We start from the raw sequence: 27,884 nt of genomic DNA on the forward strand, positions 1-27,884 counted from the left end.
ACACACACACAGAGAGAAGAAGAAGAGGAATGGGTGCAGTATCCACTCCGCTCCACCAGGTGGCAGTGAACGCCGGAGGAGCCTTTCGGGTCCACGGTTGAAGCTGGCTGAAGACGTCCTGCGGGGCCCGGATGTTTTGTATCCGGTGCAGCCGCTTCACGTCCCCGCACGGACGCGGTCCAGTGTCCCGGCGATAAACACCCGTCCTGTTGGCTTTATCAGGTAAACACACCTCGCCTCACCGCCTCGACCGAGGCAGGGCAGGGCAGCCAGCGGGCCGGAGGCCCGGTGTCGGTCTGTTGGCCGCCGGCGGCGGGCTGGAAGACGAGCAGGCCGGAGGAGCAGGATGAGCTGCCCTCCGTCCACAGCAGTTTACAGATTCACTTTCAAAGATTTCAAGTATTTCACAATTGTTTCAGTGTTACATATACGATGTGTTTGGGATTTTGAATCTTTAGAAAACAAAGAAACGTGATGAACCTGATCAGACGTCTGCAAGGTCGCTGTTCGAATCCCAGGAGGGACTTTCTCGGTATTATTGAGCTTGCATGGTTTTTCTCTGCGGCCACTGTTGTTTCCATTATTTATATATATATAATAGGCAACCAAAAATTGATTAGAGAAAAATCAAATGGCTAAAAACACTCAGATATTAAAAAACACCCTCATACGTCAGTTAGTTGATGTGTAATAACTGACTCATTAGTCAGTTATTACACTTTTCATTTCAGTTGTAATAAGGTTTTTTAATCTGATGACGGCCCTGAGGTCAACACTCTGTCTGGGTCTGTGTGTCCAGGCCTTTAAGCCCCTGTACCGTCCACCTTAACACCAACAAACTTCAATTTAGTATGTTTGACTTCGTATAGGTGACCAACAGTTTGTGATTGACACTGAACACAGGAGCCCAGCCAATCTGGCAACGTTGGATGTTTTGTCATTGAGTTGTCACGGTGTGGTCTTATATAAAAAAAAAGTGATGCGATGGTTTGGTTGGTAGTAGCTGCATTTGGATACAGGAATAAGAGATTTAAAGTGAGTGCATCCATTCAGTCCTTAACGTTGAAAAGAAGAAATCATGAGGTCACAGACTTCGACCTGAGTCTGAGCAGCGATAATAAAACAATCACAGAGACAGCGTCTCATCACCTGAAGAATATGAGAGGAGAACTGATGTTTCAGCAGGATTTAGAGAAGCGAATTGATGTTTTTGTCTTCAGTCCATTTGACTGCTGTCTTTATTTCAAAAGACTACAAGATGGCAGATTCAACCCGCTGCTGCTCAAGTCCTCACAAACACCGAGAGAGAGGACCACATCAGTCTAGTTCTCAGCTCTCTCCCCTGCCTTCCTCCTCCTCCATTACTACCAGTCTGCAAAGTTTGAATGGTTCAGGAGAATCCATCTCAGATCTTCTGTTATGATTCATCCAAACCTCTCAGATCATCTCAAACCTGCCTTGTGTTCCCAGAGTCTGAACCAAACAGGCAGAAACAAACCTTCTGGATGAAAAAGTGATTTTGAAGAGGAGCTGATCCAGTCTCTGGGTTTGTCTTTCACAGGATCGTTGCCGCTGTCCTCTGGTTCACCATGGCCCAGAACCAAGTCATCCTGCAGTTCCGCTTTGCGACATTCGGGGACTCCATGCTGCAGAAGATGAACCTCCTGCGACACCAGAAGCGCTTCTGTGACGTGGCTGTGCGCATCAACCAGCTGGAGGTTCCCGGCCACAAGGTGGTGTTCGCTGCCGGCTCGTCTTTCCTGAGGGACCAGTTCATCCTGCAGCAGGACTCCAGGGAGGTCCAGATCTCCATGATCCAGGAGGCGGAGGTGGGCCGTCAGCTGCTCCTGTCCTGCTACACGGGCCTGCTGGAGTTTCCCGAGCTGGAGCTGGTGCACTACCTGACGGTGGCCAGCTTCCTCCAGATGGGCCACATCGTGGAGCAGTGCACGCAGGCCCTCAGCAAGTTCATCAAGCCTCCGGCTTCACGCCGTCTGAAGGTGGACGTGGACATGAGGCTCAAGAAGAGGGAGGAGGACTCTTCTCAGGTACAGAGGGAGGAGGAGCGCCCTCAGACCCGGACAGTCCATCAGGAGGAGGAAGAGGAGGAGGTCCAGCAGGTGGAGAGCGACGATCATGGCGACAATGACGAGGAGGACGACGACGACGACGACGACGACGTGATCATTCAGCCGAGCCCCGTCCAGACCCTGAGCAGCGGTCCCCGGCAGGGCGTGGCAGAGAGCGACATCACCATAATAAAGGTGGAGTCTGTAACCGAGGCGGCACAGAACGCCACCACCCCTGGTCATTTTCCCGCCAGCCCCCCCGCCACCCTGCACTCCCCCGAGCCCCAGCACTCGCTCATCAACTCCACCGTGGACAGCCGCAGCATCGACATGGCGGTCCCCCCCGGCCTGGCCGGGTACGCGCTCAGCCCGCCGTCCTCCTCCGTCCCCACGGAGAGGCACGTGGGACACCAGCGGATCTACGACAAGCCCCTGCAGTGGTACCACCAGTGTCCCAAGTGCGCCCGGGTCTTCCGCCAGCTGGAGAACTACGCCAACCACCTCAAGATGCACAAGCTGTTCATGTGCCTGATCTGCGGGAAGACGTTCACGCAGAAGGGCAACCTGCACCGGCACATGCGGGTCCACGCCGGCATCAAGCCCTTCCAGTGTAAGATCTGCGGGAAGACTTTCACCCAGAAGTGCTCGCTGCTGGACCACCTGAACCTGCACAGCGGGGACAAGCCGCACCGCTGCAACTACTGCGACATGGTGTTCGCCCACAAGCCCGTCCTCCGAAAGCACCTCAAGCAGATCCACGGGAAGAACAGCTTCGACAACGCAAACGAGCGCAGCCTGCACGAAGGGGGGATGGACTTTGACTTTGGGCAGATTTCGAACCTTTGAGCCTCTCTTTGTGTCGGAGAACGGGATGCTTGTCGCCTCAGTCTCAACCCGTCGGGTCTGGTGGGAGGATTTAAACACGAGCAACGCTGTGTTGGAGATTGATTCACTACAACAGACCCCTGGTCTGCACCTTACTGTAGCGTCGTTACTGTGGACTGTTTGTTTTTGTACAATACAGTGTAAATGCCTTCATATCATACTTGAAAATGTAACACTGATACATATTGACTCAACACCATGTATTAACTTTGTGTCTGTTCCCAAAATGAAAAAGCATCCACGTGTACATTGTCCATACACTCTGCTGTAGCCTTTCTTTTCTTACCAGTGTGAAATGAACAAGGACTTGGAACAGTGACAGGAACTTGAAAGCACAGAATGCAAGCTGTGACATTTTGTCTGGGCAACAAAAGGGATGCCAAAGTTTCTATGTGAACTAAGGCGGTTTTTATAGAGACTTTATATCTGAGGTACTGTTGAACCAAAGTGACATTGTATCTGTCCCGTGTTCATTGAAGTCAGTGTGTCTGTTTAGAAATTAATAAATGATGTAACCACTGTTGGCTTCATGTTGGTCTTCTGAGGTGAACTGAGGAGTTTCTGCACACTGTGGAGTGTGATGGAACCGTTCACACATAATCTGTGATTATTTTCTTTTTCCAAGGAGTTTCTCTGGGTACTCAAGTTTCCTCCAACCATCCATAAACATACATTTAGAGTGTGTGTGTGTGTGTGAGGTTTTTCACCAACTTAAAAAATACATAGTGTATTATGCAATTATTTTTTGAGGTTTCTTTCAAAGCATTCTAAAATGCTTTGAAAGATGAATTAATGTGTTGTTGTTTAAAAATATACCTTTTGTTTTCCCTAAACTCAGACTAACTGTCATCTCAAGTAAATCAGCCCCAAAACACATTCATTTTCTAAAAGGGACTAATGATGCTTCTGCTTGTATTCGTTAATAATCAAGTGTTAATAAACGAGTCATCTTAACAAGTGCTCTCTATTCACGAGCTGTTTAAAAGGACTATAATATTTCGTCACTGGGGGCCTCTCTGAATCTAAAAAAATAAAAGAGCCCTAATGTTGTAATGTGGTTTATAAACGCGCTGTATTTAAATTAAGTTAACATTACCTGAAATTGAATAATAATGAAGAGCCCCACCTTAGACATGTATCATCAGCCGCCACTGCAATAAACACAGACTGAATAAGGACTGAATGATCGTTGGTGTGAACCGGTGCTAGCGCTGCAGTGCGCCCTCCTCGCCGCAGGGCGGCGATGTAACTTTGGAACGACAACAAAAGCAGCATCTCAGAGCTAACAAACAACACCTGAAGAGGAGCCTCTCGGGGCAAGCGAGTGCATCTAAAAACTCGCTCGCTGAAAACGACCTTTCTCTCTTGATTTTTCACATCTTCCATTCCAGATGATAACTGTATGCCTTAATTGTTGCACGCGCTGCGGGTGTGGTCTCTCCGGATAAACAGCGGACGTGCTGACAGACTAGTAAACACAGTTAGCCTGGAGGCTAACGAGAACTAGCTGCTGGGAGGCTAGTTTTCCTTAACTTCGTATCGATGAGGAAACACAAACCCCTCAACCAGGGTGCTAAACAGCGCTGACCAGCTCGTAAAGAGTTAGCTGCCGTCCGCCTCAAACGAACATCACACAACAGAATGACAGGTGAGTGTGCTGATGTGTAGTAAGTAGCTCGGCGTGAGCTAACAATGGTTTAAAAGTGAATGTTTGGACTTTAACTTGTGGGCTCTTCTCAGAGGATGCCGTCCTGCTGAATGTGCCTGTGATCCGGCAGCTGTACCACTGGGACTGTGGCTTAGCCTGCTCCAAGATGGTCCTCAAGTAGGTGCACGACAAAGTACTTCGAGTCTGTCAACGTTGAAATCGTTAAAGCAGAGATCATCCTCAGTGTCCTGAAAACACCCATGTTCCCAATACTGTGTCGAAGCATACGAAAGTCGATCTTAACCTCCTTAAGCTGAAAGTAAAACTCTCAGATTAAAACAAGTAGCTGAAAGCACATTGTCAGGTTGAAGAACTACTACTTTTTGTTGTGGTCAACCCCTACCTGTCAGTTTGTTCCTCTTTGGGGTCATTTTGTGTTTTGCTGTCATATGTGTTGCGCTATCCTCTGGTTAAGTTGTTGCTCTCATGTCACATCACTTTATGATCTATTTCTGTATTTCTGTTGTTTCTTGAGTCTGTTTTCTCCTTTGAGATGTCAGATCCTCGTCCTCTTGGAGTACAAGTACTTCAAAGTTATGTTTCAGCTGCATTTTAACACTAAACTACGTAGTTCCTCTTTAAATGTCAATCTGATTGTGGTGTAAATGTGATGTTAAAAACCTGACAGAGTATGTGTGTAGATTAAAGTAACTTTTCCCACTCTTTTCTGCATTTATTTGTTTACAGCGTAGCATGATCGGGCTCTTGTTGTCCTTCAGGGATTGACTTTGTGTCTGATTTTGCAGGTACGTCCAACCTATCGGTGATGAGGACTTTCAGAGAGCGTGCTGGGATCTGAAGCTCACAGAGAGCGTGTGGACTATTGACCTGGCCTACCTCATGAGTCATCTAGGAATCAAACACCGCTTCTGCACGCAGACTTTGGGAGTGGATAAAGGCTTTAAAAATCAGGTGAGCTCTCACTGAAGGCCCCTACACACTGATTTCCATCTGCCGCAGACAAAAGACAACAATCGTGGGAGAATCTGAGCAAAACCTTAGGTCTTGTCACGAAAGACAACCTGCGATTGAATTCAGATAGTGTCAGATATTTGGGGTGATGGTGACTGCTGCTGTGAAGGATTTGTTATGTATAGTGTAGTATTTTGTTGGAAAATGAAAGACCATAACAGTAAGTGTTGACGTAAAATGCTAGTAGATGCTAAAAAGTACTTGCTTCATGTTCCCTTTGCAAAATGATCATCCCAAGTTGGCCTCTTTCCAAGCCATGGGTCCATATTCTCCTCCTCCTCCTCCTATTTTTGAGATTTCTCTCAAACACATAAATGCTACAACAGCAAATATTCCATTCCTCTTGTTTACGACGTGTTATTCTCTCACTCAATTCACTCAGCTTAAATCCTGTAAATCCACTGCTTTCTCCGCTGCTGAGTCCCTTCCTCTTCACCATTTACCTCCTTCCCCTCTTTACTATCTTATACAAATTTAACATACATTTCCATTGCTACGCAGACGACAGCCATTCTACCACAGAGGTAAACCCTAACCCACCCACCTCCCACACTAATAGGGCTGCTCCATTATGGCAAAAATCCTAATCACGATTATTGTGGGCAACATTGAAATCACGATTATTTACACGGTTATGTCTTTGAATTTGGAACAGCATTTATTGAACATGTTTAAAAAAAAGTCTCTCCTGTTAAAATATATAAATATCTTGTAATGTACTGTATTTTTTGCACTATAAGGCACCTAAATACTTTACATTTTCTCAAAAGCTGCCAGTGCGCCTTATATATGGAAGAATTGCTCTACTCTAGACTGCTATTTGACAGCTGAACAACCAGAAGCTTTTATTTTGACAACTCTAACTTCTCAACCTGATCTTCAGAGCGGACGACACTCCACACAACACCTTCAGCACTCATGGTTGCACACCAACATTCTAACAAACCAAAATAAACTAGATGAAATAATTACTCCCTGAACTGGGGAACAAAAACACATAAACACAATCAACACAACACCAAGCCCAACAACAACCCACAATAACCTCCAACAACACAAAACATGAATTCCCATCATGCCTTGCATCCTGAGCTCCTCAGTGCAGCCGATTGCTGCAATGAATTATGGGAGTTTCTGTTTGTGGTGTTTTAAATGCAATTATTGGGGGTTCTATTTGGTTTGTGGTGTCGGTAATAATTGTGTTGTGTTGTGTTTTTGTTGCTTAGTTCATGTAGTTTAGTTTATTACCGGTAGTTGTAAGTTGTCAACCAGCAGTGAAGAAGGTTTTGTGTGTAGTGTCGTCCTGGCATAGGCTGCAGGTAGGACTATCAAAATAAAGTGCGTGCACCTCTCTGGGTGTTAGAATCAGTGGAAAATGTAACCTAATGGCTTTGAGCTATAAAGGTTATGACCACTGGTCTATTCCATGCACCTTATAATGCGGTGTGCCTTATATATGAACAAAGTTGTAAATTATGCCAATCAATGTAGATGCGCCTTATAATCTGGTGCACCTTATAGTGCGGAAAATATGGTAGTAGTAAAAGATAAACTGTTGTACTGCTCAATCTTTTGAAAACAATAAATAAATAACTTTAGATACTAATATAAACTACAGTAGTGCATCATATTGCTTTACATTTTATGTTGGTACTTTGGCCATCCTGTGAGAACCACGCTTCTGTAAAACCTTCACAAGCTGAGAAAATCACCTTTTCTACTTCATTGCAATGCATTAGCTACTGCATGGAGGGTTTATCTCTTGCTGTACTCTTTACAAACTGTTTCACCCATCGGATATACGAACAGTTACTTTACGTCATGTACTGACAAAAGTTAATCCTACGGTGCTTTATAGATAGCCACCGTTAGCATTACTGAGCTTTAAAATGACACGTAACCTAAACCACTGGTGTAACACGTTGTTATTATCATGATCAATATTTGTTTAGTTTACGGCAGGTATGTCAACGGCGAGCAGGCGCAAGAAACCATACATTCATAACTTTTTCGGGAATTTTAAAAGTCGCAACTTATCGCTATGTAGCTTGCGCAGGCGTGTTCGGGTCAAACGTGTCATCATTTCCTGTCTGACAGTGGAGGAAGCCTCACAATGGAGGTGTACTGGAAATACACCACATAATCGTTTCCCCTTTTGAGATCGTTTGGAGCCAAAATCGTAATCACGATTAAAATTTTCTGGGGAAAAAAACAAAAAACCTGGTTCACCATTGATAAATCCTCCGTTTCACCCTCCCCCCAGGTTAAAAGTCTGGGTGTCATCCTCGACAGCACTCGATCTTTTCACTCTCACACCAATGACATTACCCAGTCTGCCGACTTCCTTTCCCCCCCCCCCTTTTTTTTTTTTAAATTCAATTTATTGAAACAATTTATTATCTGAGCTTTTGAATTCTTTATTGCAGTTCTTAATTTTTTATCCTGCTTGAATGGCAATGTTTTCACTAGGGATGAGCGAGTACACCACTATCTGTATTTCTTTTTTTTTTAATTAAAAAAACATTTTTAAATACAACACAGTCATTCCTAGGTGCTTTTAACAGAGAAAATAGAAAAGCCCAACATATCCACATGAGCAAGCAGGGTTGTTTGCAACTGTGGAAAGGAAAAACTCATAACTTGAAGAAACCTTTTGTAGAAACCAGACTCAGAGGTGGCGGCATTCTGTTGACCGGTTGGGGTGAGAGGAGAGGAAAGACGGAGAGATAGACTGGGTGGGGAGATACATACAATACCCTTGTTAGTGCTACATATATTTTTTTACAGTAATCACACTGATCCAAATATTTTCCAACTGTTATGAGATTAAACCAGCCCGAGCAGCTCTATCTAGACAGTAACATGATTTTCTAGATTAAACCAGCCTGAGCAGTTCTATCTAGACAGTAACATGATTTTCTAGATTAAACCAGCCTGAGCAGTTCTATCTAGACAGTAACATGATTTTCTAGATTAAACCAGCCTGAGCAGCTCTATCGAGACAGTAACATGATTTTCTAGATTAAACCAGCCTCAGCAGCTCTATCTAGACAGTAACATGATTTTCTAGATTAAACCAGCCTGAGCAGCTCTATCGAGACAGTAACATGATTTTCTAGATTAAACCAGCCTCAGCAGCTCTATCTAGACAGTAACATGATTTTCTAGATTAAACCAGCCTGAGCAGCTCTATCTAGACAGTAACATGATTTTCTAGATTAAACCAGCCTGAGCAGCTCTATCGAGACACTAACATGATTTTGTAGTCTGCCGACTTCCACCTACGAAACATCAATCGTCTCCGCCCCTCCCTCACCCCCCACCCTGCCACCATCCTAGTACACAGCCTCTTCACAGAGGACGAGGATGATGGGGACAGACGTCTCTGGAACTGATTGCCTCCTTAACTGAGAAACCTGGACTCTTTTCCCCACTTCAAATCAGAACTCAAAACTCATCTTTTCAAAACTGCATATCCCCTCTGATGCCAATCACACTGTCTTGTGTCGTTTTTACTGTTTTTAATGCACTGTTGTAAATATTTGTGTATGATTGTACAGTGTCCAGGCAGTGCGGCTCGCTGCGAACTTCTAAGATTGTGAAAATCGCAGTCTGTGGGAGCGTTTAAGTCTCTCACGGGATTGAAAGCTGTGTGCTTGTGATCACATCTCTGATCTTTCACTGTTGCTTGCAGTCCTTCTATAAGAAGCATTTTGACACAGAAGAAGACCGAGTGAATGAGCTCTTCCTTAAAGCGGAGAGCAAAGGTGTGGTGGTGAGGAAATGGTGAGTTAATCATCAACCGATTCACAACTTTCACCTCTTGCAGAGTCGATCTAGAAGCCTGTGTGTGTGTGTGTGTGTGTGGTTTTCCCCCTGCAGTTCGGTGACGGTTCAGGAAATCCAGTCCCACCTGGAGCAGGGTCACGTGGCCATCGTTCTTGTTAACGCCGTGGTCCTGACCTGTGAGCTCTGCTCGCTCCCCGTCAAATACTGCTGCTTCCTGCCTGTGGGCCAGAAGTGCTTCTGCAGGAAGCCGGAGTACCAGGGCCACTTCGTGGTCGTGTGCGGCTTCAACCGGACCACCGGCTGCATCTTCTACAACAACCCCGCCTACTCTGACCGTGAGTACTTGGAAATGTCCTGAACTTGCATGCTTAAAGGGTTAAGAACAGTTGCAGCAGGATATTGAAATAGCAAGAGCCCACCGCACAGGGAAGCCAGGAGGTGATGGGCCCAGACCCATTGTGATAACGTTTCTTAGGCATAAGGACAAAGACACCATTTTGCAGAGTACCAGGAGATTAAAAGGCTCCAAAATCTTGATGAACGAGGGCGACACAGATGCGGTGAGGAGGAAAGAACTGCTGCCTGAACTAAGAGTTGCCAGAGCAAAAGGAGATATTGCATACCTGAGACACGTTCAAATTATTATCCATCCTCGCAGCAGCACACCAAATAACACTATATGCTGTATCCTTAATTACCAAGCATGATGGAACTCTCCATTTCTTGTGGCAATATTTACAATTACTGAACAAAACCGTTTGGTACATAACTTTTTTCAACACACAGAGCACCATCCTCATGCCAAGGGAATTGATCCTGATAACTTTTTTCATACATCATAGAAAACTGTAACTATTATACTCGGGAACAATTTAACAATGTCATCAACACTGAGAACAGTTTGTCAATGATCCACCTCAACAGTAGAAGCCCTTATCGCCAACTTTAAAATCATCAAACTCTTTCTCGGCCAGTTCAAATGTCATTTGAATATTATTGCAATTTCAGAAGCGTGGTTAAATAGTGATGGGGACAGTGATTTTTTTTTTAAAAATGTTGTATTGAAGGATATTTGAAATGGTGCACAGAAACTAACAGAATAAAGAGCGGAGGTGGTGTGGCTTTGTTCACGGACAGGAATCTTTCAGTTCAACGTGGTGGAAGATACTGTACGTCAACAGTGGTGGATAATATATTAGAATCTATCACTATTGAAATTGATATGAAGAAGAAGAAAGCCTTTTAATGAATGGTCGGAGGAATATATATCAGGTTATGTTTGTCTGTGGAGATTTTAACATCAATTTGCAGAATCCTAACAAACACCAAAGACAGAGAATTCGTAAACATACTGCACAGCCGGAATTTATTTCCCAAAATCCCTTGACCCAGCAGGTTCACTACTCATTCTGCAATATGAATTGATAATATATTTATTAATGTTTTAGCCAATGCCATAGTGAGTGGACTAATAAATGATATCAACTACAGAAATGCTCAGAAAGGCATTAAACTTCACTACAGGCGAGTCGGAACGGATAAACTAAAGAATGATTTGTAGTCATTTAACTGGGAAGCAATTTATAGAGAAAAATATATTGATTATGCTTATGATACTTTTTTAATATATAAAAGCTACTTTATGATAAACATTTCCCAATCAAACAATGAAGTAGGTAAGGAAGGCATAATGATAATCAATACATCAAAAAGGAGTTAATAAATGCATGTAAAAAGAAAAATACATTATATAGAGATTTTCTAAAACATAAAAACCTTGAGGCAAAATATAAACAAGACATCTAAAAGTAAACCAACTAATATAATGAGAACATGTAAGAGGGACTATTACAATAAAATACTATTAAATAATGAAATTTTTTTTAAAGTATTTGGAATGTTTTAGGAAGTATTATTAGAACTGTTCCCAGTAAGGACAATTTCCCAAATTACTTTATTGAAAATGATATAAAGATCCATCATGTGGACTTGGTGGTGAATAAATGTAAGGACTTCTTTGTTAATGTAGGACCAAACCTGGCGAAACAATTCCTGCACCAACAAAAGGGCGTGGAGAATAAATAATTGTCAAAAAGGAGATGTAAAGAGCTGGTGGTGGCGAGGTGCACTGCTTGTGGGTGACGTGGATTGTTTATTTATACAGTAGTGCTGTTTGAGTGATTCAGCTGTGGTCAAAAGTTTGCATACACTTGTGAAGAACACAATGTCACGAGTTTCCAATCATTTCTACAACTCTCGTTTTTTCTGCGATAGAGTGATTGGAACACATACTTCTTTGTCACAAAAAGCATTCATGAAGTTTGGTTTTATGATTTTATTTTGGGTCAACTGAAAATGTGACCAAATCTGCTCGGTCAAAAATATACATAGGACTTCCGGTGTTGACGATGTAGGATAAAGTCACACGATTGGTCTCCCGGTGGAACTGTAAAGCTATGCCTGTAAACACTACGTTCTGTTTTGGAGTCGTGTTTTGAACGGCGGATTACAGCTGCGGTGAAATGAGTGGTTCTAAACCCAAAAGGAGCAACACGCAAAGCTATCCAGTTACGCGTGGCGGTGCTGCTACTGCAGTGAGCAAACTTGCTAAGAATCTGAAAAGTTTTCCAATGAAAATATTTCCAATCTGAAAAGTTCTTCATTCGATCCAAAACACGAGATCCACAGACGCAACTTCAGATTACTTGAGGTTTAGTAGGGCTGGTGGAGGTACAGCAGCTTGAGGTTTAGTGGGGCTGGTGGAGGTACAGCAGCTTGAGGTTTAGTAGGGCTGGTGGAGGTACAGAAGCTTGCGGTTTAGTAGAGCTGGTGGAGGTACAGCAGCTTGAGGTTTAGTAGGGCTGGTGGAGGTACAGAAGCTTGAGGTTTAGTAGGGCTGGTGGAGGTACAGCAGCTTGAGGTTTAGTAGGGCTGGTGGAGGTACAGCAGCTTGAGGTTTAGTAGGGCTGGTGGAGGTACAGACGCTTGAGGTTTAGTAGGGCTGGTGGAGGTACAGACGCTTGAGGTTTAGTAGGGTTGGTGGAGGTACAGCAGCTTGAGGTTTAGTAGGGCTGGTGGAGGTACAGCAGCTTGAGGTTTAGTAGTGCTGGTGGAGGTACAGCAGCTTGAGGTTTAGTAGGGCTGGTGGAGGTACAGAAGCTTGAGGTTTAGTAGGGCTGGTGGAGGTTTAGTAGGGCTGGTGGAGGTACAGCAGCTTGAGGTTTAGTAGGGCTGGTGGAGGTACAGCAGCTTGAGGTTTAGTAGGGCTGGTGGAGGTTTAGTAGGGCTGGTGGAGGTTTAGTAGGGCTGGTGGAGGTACAGCAGCTTGAGGTTTAGTAGGGCTGGTGGAGGTACAGCAGCTTGAGGTTTAGTAGGGCTGGTGGAGGTACAGCAGCTTGAGGTTTAGTAGGGCTGGTGGAGGTACAGAAGCTTGAGGTTTAGTAGGGCTGGTGGAGGTACAGCAGCTTGAGGTTTAGTAGGGCTGGTGGAGGTACAGAAGCTTGAGGTTTAGTAGGGCTGGTGGAGGTACAGAAGCTTGAGGTTTAGTGGGGCTGGTGGAGGTACAGAAGCTTGAGGTTTAGTAGGGCTGGTGGAGGTACAGCAGCTTGAGGTTTAGTAGGGCTGGAGGAGGTACAGCAGCTTGAGGTTTAGTAGGGCTGGTGGAGGTACAGACGCTTGAGGTTTAGTAGGGCTGGTGGAGGTACAGACGCTTGAGGTTTAGTAGGGTTGGTGGAGGTACAGCAGCTTGAGGTTTAGTAGGGCTGGTGGAGGTACAGCAGCTTGAGGTTTAGTAGGGCTGGTGGAGGTACAGAAGCTTGAGGTTTAGTAGGGCTGGTGGAGGTTTAGTAGGGCTGGTGGAGGTTTAGTAGGGCTGGTGGAGGTTTAGTAGGGCTGGTGGAGGTTTAGTAGGGCTGGTGGAGGTACAGCAGCTTGAGGTTTAGTAGGGCTGGTGGAGGTACAGCAGCTTGAGGTTTAGTAGGGCTGGTGGAGGTACAGCAGCTTGAGGTTTAGTAGGGCTGGTGGAGGTACAGCAGCTTGAGGTTTAGTAGGGCTGGTGGAGGTACAGCAGCTTGAGGTTTAGTAGGGCTGGTGGAGGTACAGCAGCTTGAGGTTTAGTAGGGCTGGTGGAGGTACAGCAGCTTGAGGTTTCGGTGTTGGAGGAGTGTAGGAGGATGGTTAGTGGGAGCTGTTACTGGCGAGGGAAACTATTGGCAGACAAGGTTGGGTGTTTGATAGAACCATGTTGCTTTGGTTGAGTTAAAGATATAGGAGTCTTCTCATCATTCTCACTGTGAATACTTTCAGCATAAAACTCAAAATGAGGCCGAATAAAATATGTGCTTTTAAAAAGGCACAAAAAAAAAATCCAGGCTCTCCCTCGTGGCTCATAAGTAGTTAAATAATTCATTTTGGATATAAGTCACATACAGATTTCTTTCAGTGCAGGAGTGTTTAGTTCAGTTTTGACGTGTGTGTGTGTGTGTGTGTGTGTGTGTGTGTGTGTGTGTGTGTGTTCAGGGGTGTGCTGCACCAGCGTGGGGAACTTCGAGGAGGCTCGGCGGAGCTATGGGACAGACGAGGACATCCTGTTGGTCTTTAAGGAGAGTTGATGGACAGTCGGTGGATTGGTATTCGCTCCTTTTAGTAACATCCTCATGCTGCAGGCCGTCTCTCTCTGATGCCCCCCCCCCCCCGGGATCACCATGAAATACCCCCCCCCCCCACACACACACACACACACACACACACTGACAAACCCATGGGGGTGGCTGCACAGTTCTTTCACATACATGTAGAAATGTACGCCAACGTTACTACGACTTGGAAGGAATTTTTTTTTTTTTTTTTTTAATGAGCAGATTGTTCAAGTGGACTTTCTATTTGAATTTTACGGACTGTGGAGGCTCGTGGGCCGAGGAGAGGAACCTGGATGAAATATGTGCAAGCAGGGATCACGATGAAATACTGCATGTGATTGAGGGCTGATGGGAATCCTGGACGAGCGCACGGCTGCTGGTCTGCGTCTTCACCTCCACCTGCCTTTCACGTGGTTTCGGGAAGAGACTTTCATGGTTTCAGCTCCTGATGATTCTTTCAAACAGAGAACACAGGACGCGGTGGTGTTTCGAGAGACTCAGGTAATTAAGTGACAGTTCAATGCAACGCTCCGTAGTGAAGCTACGGAGTTCGATCTTTCTGCCAGGAAGCACATGAACAGTTCAACACTTTTGCTTTTTCTGGTGGAACCGAATCGGGTGACGTGGTCGCAGTGATTTCCTCATGTTTAATTTGGTATTATCTTTTTGCACTACACTTTTCAAAGCAGGCATAATTGTTATTTAAATAAAAAAAAAATATTTTTATTTTTGAGTATATTGAAATGTCATTTCTCTCTGGCTGTGCTTCAACTTGGAAAGAAAGTTTTTACTATAGCTCAAACTGTATTTTGTATTGAACATAGAACTGTATCTCCTGTCCCCTCACCAGCCACTTTATTAGGCACACTTGTCCATTTCTAATGTGATCCGGAGCAGCAGGTCTGCCTTTATAAAGGGATTCTTGACCAGTTTGGCTCGTGAGGTTTTAATATTGGAGCCATATTGTGAGTATTATGTGTGTAGACTGAACTGGACGTGTTTCTACTCATGAATATTAGGAACGCCTCACTCAGCTGAAACCTCCAGAGTGCTTTGTGAAAGCAGAATTTAGTTCCAGAGCTGTTGTACTTGGTCACATTGGAATGCACATGTGTATTAGTAAAGTGTATGTTGTGAATAAAACATTTGAACAGAGCCTCCAGCTACAGTTTTTCTCTTCTTCTACCAGAATGTGAACAGTTGTGGACTGTGAGTTATCATAACTTGAAACAAAGAGTGTGGTCACGGTCCTGTTCACACAGCAACCATTCAAGTAGAGGACCACTAGAGGGTGCTGCTTGTTTTTCTAATGACAATTACAAATACATAATTCAATGTACTTTGTTGATTTACTACCAGTATGTTAACAAATCACAGAAATATTACTCTGAAACATTTCAACTTGTAGAAATTGGGCTGACAACTTCCCCCTATAAAGAAAGTGGCAACCACATCAACATAACACCGAAACACTCTGACATCGATCAAGCTCAAAGGTTTGGCAAGTAGTGGAAAACAAAAAGAGAAATAATCTAAATGTAGCAGAACAATTGAACAAAGCTGCGGCTCAAAGAGCCATGAGATGTTGCAGTGAGTCGTTCTTCCTCGATCTTGTAAAAGGGGAGTTGATGACTGGATGGTCTGTTACTCTTTGACTATTTGGGGTTTGAAGTCGTGTCTCACGGCCGCCGTCAGCTCCTCTGCATACTCGGCGTAGCGCCCGGTCATCTGCACAGGGAAGCACAGCAAACAAGTCCCATTAGCATGAGCCAATTAAAACTAAAGTTCAGTATACCGCCACCAAGTGGCTGTGCCTTGATATGACAGCAGCTGATTTCCTCCCACCATGACAAAGACATACTTTACTCGAATATTATACTTCATACATTCCCACTGAAATGAGAGGGAGGAAATTGTGCTAAGAAACAGGTCCTCTTTTTTTTTTTTCTTTCCTCTTTGTAATTGTTGAGAATGAATGTGATCAAGAAGCCTTAATGGAAGTACAAAGGTCAATGTACCTTGAAGCTCCACTTGTCGCTGACTTGTCGGTTCAGGTTGAGATCCATCTCGACCACCAGGAGCCCGTCCCGGGTCCTGGACAGGCCCGGCGTGCGGCTGCCGTCAGGAGCAGCCACGTAACTGGACCCGTAGAAATGTCCAAAGTCATGATGAGCTGCAGAGACACGGCAGAAGAAAACATGAACCCAAACTCCAAAGAAACAGAGTTCTGAGCAGCTTATTGTCACGACATCTGATCTAAAGAAACACATCCAACTGTAACCTGGTTTCTTGATGTATTTCCAGTGACGTAGTACTCGGAAGAAGCTTATTTCATTGACATTTTCAGCGGCCAAATATATCCACCAATTTGAGCCCATATAGGAAACAAAAGAAAGTCACAACTATTTGCCTGAGATCAAGAGATTAGAAGGCCACACACACGAGATACGAATGGGAAATGTGTATTTCATTTCATAAAAGAACAAAACAGGCACAGTTCACTTCTCAGTGACTTCCAGATCATCTTAACAAATAACTTAACTAATTCAGATTGAGATGAGCTTATAAGTGAATAACCTCTTACCTTTCTTTCCGTCGCCAGACGTAAATTCACTCTTGAAGTGCTCCTGCAGGAAGTTGCGTTTTAGAATGATTCCAGTGCATAACAACCCAAAGCACGTCACAGAAGTAAACATTATTTTTCCACCAACAAAATCATAAAAAAAAAAAAAAAACTGGTTTGAACTATGGAATCACAGGAGGGCCAAAATTAAAAGGAAATAAATGTGGAAATATAAAGAGAATCAATAATAAAAAAAAATATACAAAAGTAGCCATATTTTTTTCTATATTGTCTTTGCTTATTCCATGTTGTCAAAGCTTTTCCTGTTTTGTCTTTGTCTTTTCCATTTGCTTTTTGTCATTACATTTACTGGAGGAGTCAAGCCATCTGGAAAAGACCAAAGCAATACGATGCAAATCAGCAAGAGCTGTGGGCGGGGCTAATCAGCAAGGGCTGTGGGCGGGGCTAATCAGCAAGGTTTTTATTTTGGCATTTGAATCGGATCCGGGCAAGAAATTGATCACAAAAATGTATAAAGCAGTAGAAAATTACAAAAGTGACAATACTATATATATAAAAGAAAAGTGGGAGAAAGAGGTTGGAATCACGATATTAGAGGAAGAATGGGAGATGGTCTGTGAGCAACAATGGAAGGGTTATGCTCCCTCTCATGGAGGGAATACGGTTGGCAGACCATAGTGAGATACTTTATTTCACCAGCTCAGCAGAAATGTCAAGATGTTGGAGACGATGTGGTGAAAATAAAGCTACTCACTTTTATATATTTCGGGATTGCCCCTGTGTTACAACATGTTGGCATGACATGAAGGAAAATATGGAGAAGATTTTGAAAACCAAACTCTCATCTTCTTTTTAGGATATATACCTTTGGAAGGCCTGCCAGGGAATAACAAGTACAGGTGACAAATATCTATACAGAATAATGCTGGTGGCAGGAAAGAAAACCATCACTAAGAAGTGGCTAAAGAAGGAGGCGCCTACAAAGGAAGATTGGATTGAGGTTATGCAAAATATCTATAGTTTGGAGAAGCTCACTTTCTCACTACAACTTGAATCAGAAAAATGTAAAGTAAGGAAAAAATGGATTGACCACATGAGAGGAAACTCTTATCTATTACACCCCTCCCCCACCTCTCCCTCTCCCCCACCTCTCCACCTCCCCCACCTCTCCACCTCCCCGCCGTATAAACTACAAGTACATAGTTGGTTCACACATATATATACGTATATGTGTAGGTATATATAGGAAATGTATCATTGTGCATATATGTATGTATGTATGTCTGTCTGTAGGTGTATGTATATATGTGTATATATGTATGTTTGTGTGTGTATATGTATGTAAATATTTGTATATGTATGTGTGTGTGTGTGTGTGTGTGTGTGTGTGTGTGTGTGTGTGTGTGTGTGTGTGTGTGTGTGTGTGTGTGTGTGTGTGTGTGTGTGTGTGTGTAAATAGCTTATTTCCTTTTTTGTATTTTTTATGTTCTTTTTCTTTTGTCTTCTTTTGTTTTGTTTTGGGTTTTTTTCTGGACTTTGACCTGTCTATGTGTTCATTAAACATAGTTAAGATGATCAGGCTTAGCCTATATGCCTCTACTCTGTTAATTGTTTTTCATTTAATTTAATTTAATTTCATTGTATTTTATTTTATTTTAAGTTTATTCTTTTCACTGTGGAAAAATAAAAACAATATGGCCTCTTTAAAGGATGCGTGTGTGATGCTCGTGAGTGGACACACTGATCAGATCTCCATTAGATGGTCACATGCTGGTTTATTAAATGTTTGAATTGAGCTCTGGGAGAAAGAATAACTCAGGATTTCTGCCTTCATCTGCAAGTTTTCATGTTATTATACATTATTTTAGGTGAACTCTCACATTTATTGTCTGCTTTTTGTGGACTGAAGATGAATAAAAAGTGTCTCATACGTGTGGTTTCTACACTCATGTGTTTATGCAGCATTTCTGTTCCTGTGTCACTTTTTATAAAGAACCAAGTCCTTGAGTTCCAGTTTATTGCAACATGATTCATAACATTCAACTAACAGGAATTCATCCTGAACATTTTAGATGAATACATTAAACACATCCTCATTGTCGGATTATGGTATCTTTGATATTATCAGTGATCAGACATGTTTGTTCCATGGCAGTGGACTTACCGTTCCAACACGGTTGATGGCACATGTGAAGCAGTGGTTGGCTATCGCTGCGTTTCTGGCCTCGATTGGCCACATGGGCTCACTGGAAGAAGAGAAGAAGATTACATGGCCAATCATGACTGTTCTGTGATTTATGACCCATTCAGTCATATTTACTGAATCACTGCATTTTTGTGACGTTGACAATGTTTTTCTTATTGTTGTACAAATGCAAACAGTGTATTGAACACGTTTTAACTAACTAGTGTTGAATCAATGAATTTATTGTCATTGTACATGCAACAAACAACAGAACTTAATCATGTAATATATCAGTTAAAAGTTGTGATATACTCAAAAGCATCTATCCATTTTCTGCCGCTTATCCGGGGCCGGGTCGCGGAGGCAGCAGTCCCAGCAGAGCTGCCCAGACTTCCCTCATCCCAGACACTTCCTCCAGGTCTTCCGGTAGTTCCCAGGCCAGCCAAGAGACATGGTCCCTCCAGCGTGTCCCAGGTCTGCCCCGAGGCCTCCTACCAGAGGGACATGCCCGGAACACCTCCCTGGGGAGCCGTCCATCCGAAACAGGTGCCCGAGCCACCTCAGCTGGCTCCTCTCGATGTGGAGGAGCAGCGGCTCTACTACGAGCTCCTCCCTGGTGACTGAGCTCCTCACCCTATCTCTAAGGGTGACTGAGCTCCTCACCCTATCTCTAAGGGTGACTGAGCTCCTCACCCTATCTCTAAGGGTGACTGAGCTCCTCACCCTATCTCTCAGGGTGACTGAGCTCCTCACCCTATCTCTAAGGGTGACTGAGCTCCTCACCCTATCTCTAAGGGTGACTGAGCTCCTCACCCTATCTCTCAGGGTGACTGAGCTCCTCACCCTATCTCTAAGGGTGACTGAGCTCCTCACCCTATCTCTAAGGGTGGCTGAGCTCCTCACCCTATCTCTAAGGGTGACTGAGCTCCTCCCCCTATCTCTAAGGGTACGCCCAGCCACCCTACGGAAGAAGCTGATTTCAGCTGCTTGTATCAGGGATCTCCTTCTTTCGGTCATGACCCATAGTTCATGACCATAGGTGAGGGGAGGAATGAAGATCGACCGGTAAATCGAGAGCTTCGTCTTTTGGCTCAGCTCCTTCTTCACCACGACGGACCGATACAACGTCTGCATAACTGCAGATGCTGCACCGATCCGCCTGTCGATCTCACGCTCCATCTTCCCCCCACTCGTGAACAAGACCCTGAGATACTGGAACTCCTCCACTTGGAACAAGGGCACTCCACTGACCTGAAGGGGGCAAGTCACCTTTTTCCGGTCAAGAACCATGGCCTGGGATTAGAGGTGCTGATCCTCATCCCAATTGATTCACACTCAGCTGTGAACCATGCCAGTGCATGCTGAAGGTCCTGGTTCGATGGAGCCAACAGAACCACATCATCTGCAAAAAGCAGAGATGAGATCCTGCGGTCCCCAAACCGGACCCCCTCCGGCCCCTGGCTGTGCCTAGAGATTCTGTCCATGTAGGTAATGAACAGAACCGGTGACAAATGACACCCCTGCCGGAGGCCAACGTGCACTGGGAACAGGTCCAATTTACTGCTGGCAATGTGAACCAGACTCCTACTCTGGGCGTACAGGGACCGAACAGCCCTTAACAAAGGGCCCGGTACTCCATACTCCTGGAGCACCCCCCACAGGACATCTCGGGGGACGCGGTCGAACACCTTCTCCAGATCCACAAAACACATGTGGACTGGCTGGGTGAACTCCCATGAACCCTTGAGCACCTGGTGGAGGGTATAGAGCTGGTCCAGTGTTCCACCATCAGGAGAACCTGGTGGAGGGTCTAGAGCTGGTCCAGTGTTCAATGACCAGGACGAAAACGGCATTGTTCCTCTTGGATCCAAGGTTCAACTAACGGCTGGATCCTCCTCTCCAGTACCCTGGAATAGACTTTCCCAGGGAGGCGTCAGGAGTGTGATCCCCTATGTAGTTAGAACACACCCTCCAATCCCCCTTCTTAAAAAGAGGGACCACCACCCCGGTCTGCCAGTCCAGAGGTACTGTCCCCGCCCGCCACGTGATGTTGTAGAGACGAGTCAGCCACGACAGTCCCTGCACATCCAGAGACTTAAGGAACTCTGGGCGAATCTCATCCACTCCTGGTGCCTTGCCACCAAGAAACTTAGCAACTACCTCGGTGACTTCAGCTTGGGAAATGGACGAGTCCACCTCTGAGAACCCAGCCTCTGCTTCCTCTATGGAAGACGTGGTGGCGGGATTGAGGAGGTCCTCGAAGTATTCCTTCCACCGTCCAACAATGTCCCCAGTTGAGGTCAACAGCTCCCCACTTCCACTGTAAACAGTGTTACTGGAGAACTGCTTCACCCTCCTGAGGTGCCGGATGGTTTGCCAAAATTTCCTCAGGGTGAACCGATAGTCCTTCTCCATGGCCTCCCCGAACTCCTCCCAGACCCGAGTTTTTGCCTCCACCACGGCCCGGGCTGCGGCTCGCTTGGCCGGCCGGTACTGCCTCGGGAGTCCTATGAGCTAACAACGCCCAATAGGTCTCCTTCAGCTTGATGGCATCCCTTTCTTGCGGTTTCCACCACCGGGTTCGGGGGTTGCTGCCACGACAGGCGCCAGAGACCCTGCGGCCACAGTTCTGCAGCAGCTTCGACAATGGAAGTGGAGAACATGGTCTACTTGGACTCAATGTCTCCAGCCCTTCAGATCCGTGAGAAGCTTTTCTGGAGGTGGGAGTTGAAAACTGCATTGACAGAGGGCTTGGCCAGGCGTTCCCAGCAGACCCTCATAACACGTTTGGGCCTGCCAAGTCTATCTGGCCTCCTCCCGGTCCAACACATCCAACTCACCACCAGGTAGGTGGTGATCAGTTGACAGCTCTGCCCCTCTCTTTACCCGAGTGTCCAAGACACGCGGCCAGAGATCAGATGACACGACCACAAAGTCTATCATTGACCTCCGGCCTAGGATGTCCTGGTGCCATGTGCACTTATGGACACCCCTGTGCTCGAACGTGGTGTTCGTTATGGACCAACTGTGACTGGCACAATAGCAGAACACCGCTCGGGTTCAGATCGGGGAGGCCGTTCCTCCCAATCACCCCCTTCAAAGTCTCGCTGTCATTGCCCAAGTAAGTGTTGACGTCCTCCAGTAGAACAATGGAGTCCCCAGTTGTAGCACTATCCAACACCCCTCCCAGGGTCTCCAAGAAGGTCGGGTACTTTGAACCGCTGTTCGGTCCATAAGCAGAGACAACAGTCAGAGACCTGTCCCTTATTCGAAAGCGTAGGGACGCGACCCTCTCATTCACTGGAACTCCAACACATGGCAATAAGCAAGCCCACGCCAGCCCACCACCTCTCACTGTGAGCAAACTCCAGAGAAGTGGAGTGTCCAGCCCCTGTGGAGGAGCTGGGTTCCAGTGACCACGCTGTGTGTGGAGGTGAGTCCGACTATATCTAGACGGTATCTCTCAGCCTCCCCCACAAGCTCGGGCTCCTTCCCCCCAGCGAGGTCACATTCCATGTCCCGAAAACCAGATTCTGTGTCCGGGGATCAGGTCGTCAAGACCCCTGCAGTCGACTGCCACCCAATCCACACTGCACCCGACCCCTACCGTAGCCTCTGTGGGTGGTGGCTCACAGGACACATAAAAACATGTAGCACAAAGTATTCAGAGCATAGATAAGATTTTTTAACAACACTCCCGTTGTTTCTCTGTCAAAAACAAACCCTAAACATGGAAGAAGATCTGAGGAGTCTTTGGTCGCTTGGTAAAATGAAGAATATCTTTATCTGGTGTACTGTGCAAAGGTGTTAGTGACGACTGATGCAAAGCAAGGACACTCAGAAATAGAGGTTTTATGAGCACTTCATGGTTTAAAGCTGAAGGAAATGAGGAATTCCTCTCTCTCCATGTATCACTGTCATGCTGACTTCATAATGTTGAGAGACATACATTGTGACCCCTGACCTTTAAAGGCTCAGGTTATGTCAGGAAGAATGTTCACTGATGAGATCTTCACCACTTGGAACCAGCAGGCAGGCTTCAGCGACTCCTCTGCTTCTCACCTGAGGTTTCCCACGGTGGCGGATGGGTTGAAGATGATCTCGGCTCCATTCAGGCTGAACATGAACCAGTTGAGAGGATGATGGCGGCCGTAGCAGATATTCACGGCGACCTTCCCAAACTGCGTCTGGAACACGGTGTGGCCGGTGTCGCCCTCCATGTAATATGTAGACTGTGACGATTGAAACGCAGTGAACCCCCATCTTCTCCACCTTTTTGCTGAAATGAGTTCGTCATCACTGTTTTCCAATGTCCCATCTTTTCCCCACTGACCTCGTTGAAGTCTCCCACTCTGGGAATATGGTTCTTCCTGCTCTTCCCCAACACAGTCCCAGAGTTGGAAATGACCACCGCTGTGTTCCACAGAGTGCCGTGCAGCTCCTCCCTCTCCAAGATTGGAGAAATCACCACCATGTTGTACTTCTTGGCCAGCTGTTGACACAAACCACCGAGCTGCAGTGCCACACAGAGAATCCCGTGAAGTGAGAAGAACCAGCAGAAGACCTCACCCCCTGGCAGAATCGCGTGGTGTTTCCTTCATCGGCTGACTCTGCAAACTCCGTCCACGGGTCTTTCTCACGGGTGCAGAAAGCAAACGGCATCGCTGAGAGGGACCACAGAGGAAGAACCGTGTGTGTTTTACTCGTAGACTCGTCACGTTTGTGGACGTGGCTGATGGACACACTTACTCCAGGTCTCCTGGAAGCAGATGATGTTCACACCACACATGGCTGCTACCTCCACTATCTCTGCCACCCTGCTGTGCACAGCATTGACCTGTCAGAGGAGGGGGGAGAGCTTTACTGCAAGCAAGTGGTTGAATATATTAGTTCACTACACGGACTCTCACAAGTCATGTGAAGTCACCTGCTCTCAGCTTGTGAACAACTTTATTGATTTCATATCAATATGTGCTTGTGCAATAAATAGAGCCAACAGGGTTTTAAAAGGCCTTGTTTGAGCTCGATATGTAACAACCACCTGAATTGTTCTCAAATATAATGTAATAAAGCCCAAAATGTAATAACTGGTTAATAACGTAACAAGACACTGGCTCCAAAACTTAAAATGTTTTTAATATTACATTATGAGGCAGGCAAAATATTTTACCCCTGATATTGTAATCATTTTAATACGTCATTAAGTGAGTCAATGAATTCAATTTGAAGTTGAAGTTGAACTGCTTTGATTTTGTAAAACACTGAAAGAATGAGTTCTAAAAGTTTGTACAATTTGTTCATATATTCAGTTTATGGTATTATTACTGTTGCCCAAGTCATTTGTATTCTTCTATTCCCTGTGATTTGTAATGGATTTCTCTACTCATCAGTACAAAATAATGTACAAGCACTAGACATATTAACCCTCCGGTCGTGTTCACCTCCCGCCCCTTACTTTAGCGTTCCCGCTCAAAATTGACCTGTCTGTTTTAACTACTCTTAAATTAGCACAAAAAAAAACATTTTTCATTTCCAAATTGTTATGCAAACATTCTTTAGCTGTGAACAATGTCTCAAAGTTGTGTTTAACATAAATGTATAGAATTAGACATAAAATAACTGCAGTGAAAATACAAATCGGCACCGAAAATGTATTACAAAATTAATGTAATACAGTGAATGTAATGTAAATTTGTTTGTGTGTGTGTGTGTGTGTGTGTGTCATGTGACACTCAGGTCAGAGTGGGCCATGCAAACATAAGCATCACATTTGCAGCATCTCAGGCTTGTGTTGTTGTCTCTGGGGGCTCAGAGCTCACAGTGCTTCCATTTCCTGCCCATGTCCTTGTTGGGGGAGATCAGCCAGGGCAGTAGTTGGTGCTGGGGCTTCACACAATAATTTTTGAAGGGACATGAAACTGAAATAGTTGCCTGGAATAAAGGCCTGCCGGACTCTGCACCCCACAGACTTTTTTGTAGCCTCATAGTTTGAGCAATATACTCCTGCTAAAATCAACAGACTGATATAGATTTGGAGGTCTACCAGGTCCATTTCTCTCCAGGTGTCCCCAACCACACGCTTCCCCTCCAGGTTTGTCCTCTCCAGTAGAATTCCCTCAACGGACTCTGGTAAAAAGAGTTGGAAGCTGGACTTGATGTCATCCACATGAGATGTTGCATACTGTGTTGGCCCTGGCGTCATCTTTATGATGTTTTCCACTCTCGCTCTACTTCCTCTGTCCTGGGGGGATGAAGACCAGAGCAAGTGTCCTCTGGGACTGGAATGTCTCCTCAGGTGCCTGTTCCTCAGGTGCCTCTTCCTCTCCATCTGTTGACTGTTCAGTCTCCTCAAAGTCTGGATCAAAAACTGTGTTGTCCTCCACTTCCGAGACATCCTCCTCTATCTCTGGTTCAATTTCAGTGTCCTCTTCATCATGTCCAAAAAGCTGGACCAGAACGTCTTCCACAGAGAACCGCTTGGTCAGTCGCCTCCTCATTGTGCTCAGAGTAAAAGGATTGCAAAGCAAACATCAAGCTATATATATGAGGTCTGTGTGAAGATGTTGATGAGTCTGGAAGGCGAGGTGCACATAACAGACTCCTTCTAGTCTGTGTGAAGATATTACATTGTTTAGTGTGGAAGGTGTGGTTCAGGTGGTTACAAAGTGTGGGAAAGAGATGGTTCACATAACAGACAGCTGTGAAGTCTGTGTGAAGATATGATACATTGTATCAGCAGGAATCATGAGGAGGATCACTATGGATGAAGATAATAGGGCTGCCCATTCATTTCCTATGGCGGTCACTTTTGACTGGGAACACTATCGGTGTAACAAGGTTGATTAAAACACTCAAAATTCAATGAAAGAGGTGATCACCACTTTTATATGTTCAAGTGCATAGTGTGGAGGATATCATAAAGCCTTGAGGCAATCAGATGTAAAACACAATATTTATGAGTGTTTTAAGTTGAAATCGGTTGGATTTGACCAGAACACGACAGGAGGGGATCATATTAAAATATCTTATTAAATCTTTTAACATTATCGGCCAGTGACACACAGAGTACCTTTTTGCTTTTATTGCATTATGTTTTATAAGAATTTGGCTCGTTGTTACAAATGGAGCTCCAACAGGCCTCATGTTGAGAGTCAGGGCTTCCTAATGGTCTTCATGGGGAAGTTAAACTGGTTTTCAACAACTTCCAGGTGCAAAACAAGTTCAATAACCAATGTTTGACTGAATATTTGTAGTGGTAACAGCAACCTTATATTGTGCTCAGATTGAAATATTTAAGACCTAAGAATTTCAACACACAGGTGTTGTTGAAGAAGAAAAGAAAAAAATGAATCAACAAATTCTTGTTGGTGTGAGAGTTGTAAAATAATTGACATTGTTTAAGCGTTGCCCTGATGACTGCTGGTGTCCTGCAAAAGGAAAGGCTTTATCATAAGAGTGTTTCGTAATTGTTGAAAACGCATAAGAAATGATTTTAAACAAAGAACAGCTGCAAGTGATCATACATGGTTACCGTCGACCCAAACAATCATGTTGGATGAAGTCAAACTAAAAAGTTAGATTTGAACTTTCTGGCCTGATCCTGACCTGGTCCAGGACCGGAGCATCAGTGGGCAGCACAATGTGGTTCTGGACGAGTCCCACCCGGGTCCTCCGGGGGGGGCGGAGCTGCTCCTGTACGGCATCAAACCGGTGACCCTTCAGCTCAAAGTCACGCTCAGCAGCTGCTTCCACTGCACAGGTTGGCAGGTCCAACGTCCTAGAAGACATGTGAGGATTACTGCTTCACACACACACACACACACACACACACACACACACACACACACACACACACACACACACACACACACACACACACACACACACACACACACACACACACACACACACACACACACACACACACACACACACACACACTGCTGCAGTCCTGTTGAACTGATCGAAGTCCATTCAGCAAAGCAATTATTTACCAGCAAGAAAAATATGGTGTGTCTCTCGTGACAAAAAGAGATGTGTGTCTGTTGGGCAGCGTGATTTGACTTGGTTTATACATAGTTGACTCTGTGAGATGTATTACACCTATATATAAGGAAACTCCAGCTCAGTCGAGATGAAGTTGGTATCCACAACAGGGATCTTCCGGTGACCTTCGGTGGAGACTTGCTGCCTTGCATTTTTCAGGCCAAGTCTTTTGACACTTGACAACCTTACTTATATAGCACCATTTTGACAACATTCTATTTCAGTTTAGTAAATACAGAGTGATAAACAAGACCGTAAAATAGATAAGAGCCTTGCAATTAAAATGCAAAGATAAAGCAGAGACAGTGTGTGTGTGTGTGTGTGTGTGTGAGAGAGAGAGAGAGAGAGAGAGAGAGAGAGAGAGAGAGAGAGAGAGAGAGAGAGAGAGAGAGAGAGAGAGAGAGAGAGAGAGAGAGAGAGAGAGAGAGAGAGAGAGAGAGAGAGAGAGAGAGAGAGAGAGAGAGAGAGAGAGAGAGAGAGAGAGAGAGAACCCAGCCTGCAAGTACACTTTGAGGACACAAAAGCCTGAAGGGGTGCACACGTCCGGTGAGGCCCACATTAAAATACATATACCTAAGAATAGGAACAACGGAAATAGTGGTATGCCCTCACTCTGGACTTGCAGGATGACCTTTGTCAGGCCAAGTCCTTTGCAGGTCCTGTAATCTTCTGTTTGAATTTACTGCTCAGTAAAATATCTGCTCAACACAGCCCAAGCCAGACAATACATAGCCGAGCAACAGTGAACCTATAAGTCTACACAGAGGGCAAACAAACCCTGCAGTTCCACACAAATCTGATGATGACTCTCTAAGCTGAAGTGCAGGCTCAGACACGATGTTGAGGATGTTTCATCTGCTGCTCACTGTGTCTCCTTCCCGAACAGGATGCGTCTGACCTCCCTCAGCTCGGCTGCAGGCAGATGACACTCCAGACTTTTCTCCAGCGACTCAAACTCACATGCCGACATCCCTGCAGAGTGTTTAGGTGGTTTGCAGCTTTGCAGCAG

General features: G+C 45.1%; 3 protein-coding genes across 4 annotated transcripts; 2 read left to right on the plus strand and 1 right to left on the minus strand.

Moving 5' to 3' along the window:
* The first annotated feature begins 156 nt into the window (after positions 1-156).
* Positions 157-3,421, plus strand: zbtb26 (zinc finger and BTB domain containing 26). Of its 2 annotated transcripts, XM_080499825.1 has the most exons (3): positions 195-222; positions 459-532; positions 1,562-3,421. In XM_080499825.1, the coding sequence occupies exon 3, from the start codon at positions 1,590-1,592 to the stop codon at positions 2,913-2,915; it is 1,326 nt and encodes a 441-aa protein (XP_080355951.1). In that variant the 5' UTR covers positions 195-222; positions 459-532; positions 1,562-1,589; the 3' UTR covers positions 2,916-3,421. The 2 variants fall into 2 exon arrangements, with proteins under 2 accessions (XP_080355952.1, XP_080355951.1); XM_080499826.1 differs by lacking the exon at positions 459-532 and having other exon boundaries at positions 157-222.
* Positions 3,422-4,280: 859 nt separating this feature from the next.
* gucd1 (guanylyl cyclase domain containing 1) lies at positions 4,281-14,079 on the plus strand. Its single transcript, XM_080499242.1, has 6 exons — positions 4,281-4,602; positions 4,695-4,779; positions 5,409-5,574; positions 9,329-9,420; positions 9,517-9,758; positions 13,942-14,079. Exons 1-6 carry the CDS (start codon positions 4,596-4,598, stop codon positions 14,031-14,033), a joined length of 684 nt encoding a protein of 227 aa, XP_080355368.1. The 5' UTR covers positions 4,281-4,595; the 3' UTR covers positions 14,034-14,079.
* upb1 (ureidopropionase, beta) lies at positions 14,058-27,884 on the minus strand. Its single transcript, XM_080499241.1, has 10 exons — positions 27,742-27,884; positions 26,435-26,606; positions 23,579-23,666; positions 23,399-23,493; positions 23,163-23,321; positions 22,892-23,061; positions 18,809-18,890; positions 16,645-16,687; positions 16,079-16,233; positions 14,058-15,788 (listed from the first exon to the last, which is right to left on the minus strand). The coding sequence occupies exons 1-10, from the start codon at positions 27,843-27,845 to the stop codon at positions 15,705-15,707; spliced, it is 1,152 nt and encodes a 383-aa protein (XP_080355367.1). The 5' UTR covers positions 27,846-27,884; the 3' UTR covers positions 14,058-15,704.

Source organism: Blennius ocellaris, assembly GCF_963422515.1.
Source record: "Blennius ocellaris genome assembly, chromosome: 7".
In the NCBI taxonomy this organism is placed as follows: Eukaryota; Metazoa; Chordata; class Actinopteri; order Blenniiformes; family Blenniidae; genus Blennius; species Blennius ocellaris.

Coding starts and splice junctions, on each gene's coding strand:
- zbtb26 (XM_080499826.1), top strand. CDS start 1,590: ATGGCCCAGAACCAAGTCATCCTGCAGTTCCGCTTTGCGACATTCGGG.
- upb1 (XM_080499241.1), bottom strand. CDS start 27,845: ATGTCGGCATGTGAGTTTGAGTCGCTGGAGAAAAGTCTGGAGTGTCAT. Junction 26,607..27,741: donor CTGTTCGGGAAGGAGACACA/GTGAGCAGCAGA, acceptor CATGTCTTCTAG/GACGTTGGACCTGCCAACCT. Junction 16,688..18,808: donor CCATCAACCGTGTTGGAACG/GTAAGTCCACTG, acceptor AACTTCCTGCAG/GAGCACTTCAAGAGTGAATT.
- gucd1 (XM_080499242.1), top strand. Junction 4,780..5,408: donor TGCTCCAAGATGGTCCTCAA/GTAGGTGCACGA, acceptor CTGATTTTGCAG/GTACGTCCAACCTATCGGTG. Junction 9,759..13,941: donor CAACCCCGCCTACTCTGACC/GTGAGTACTTGG, acceptor GTGTGTGTTCAG/GGGTGTGCTGCACCAGCGTG.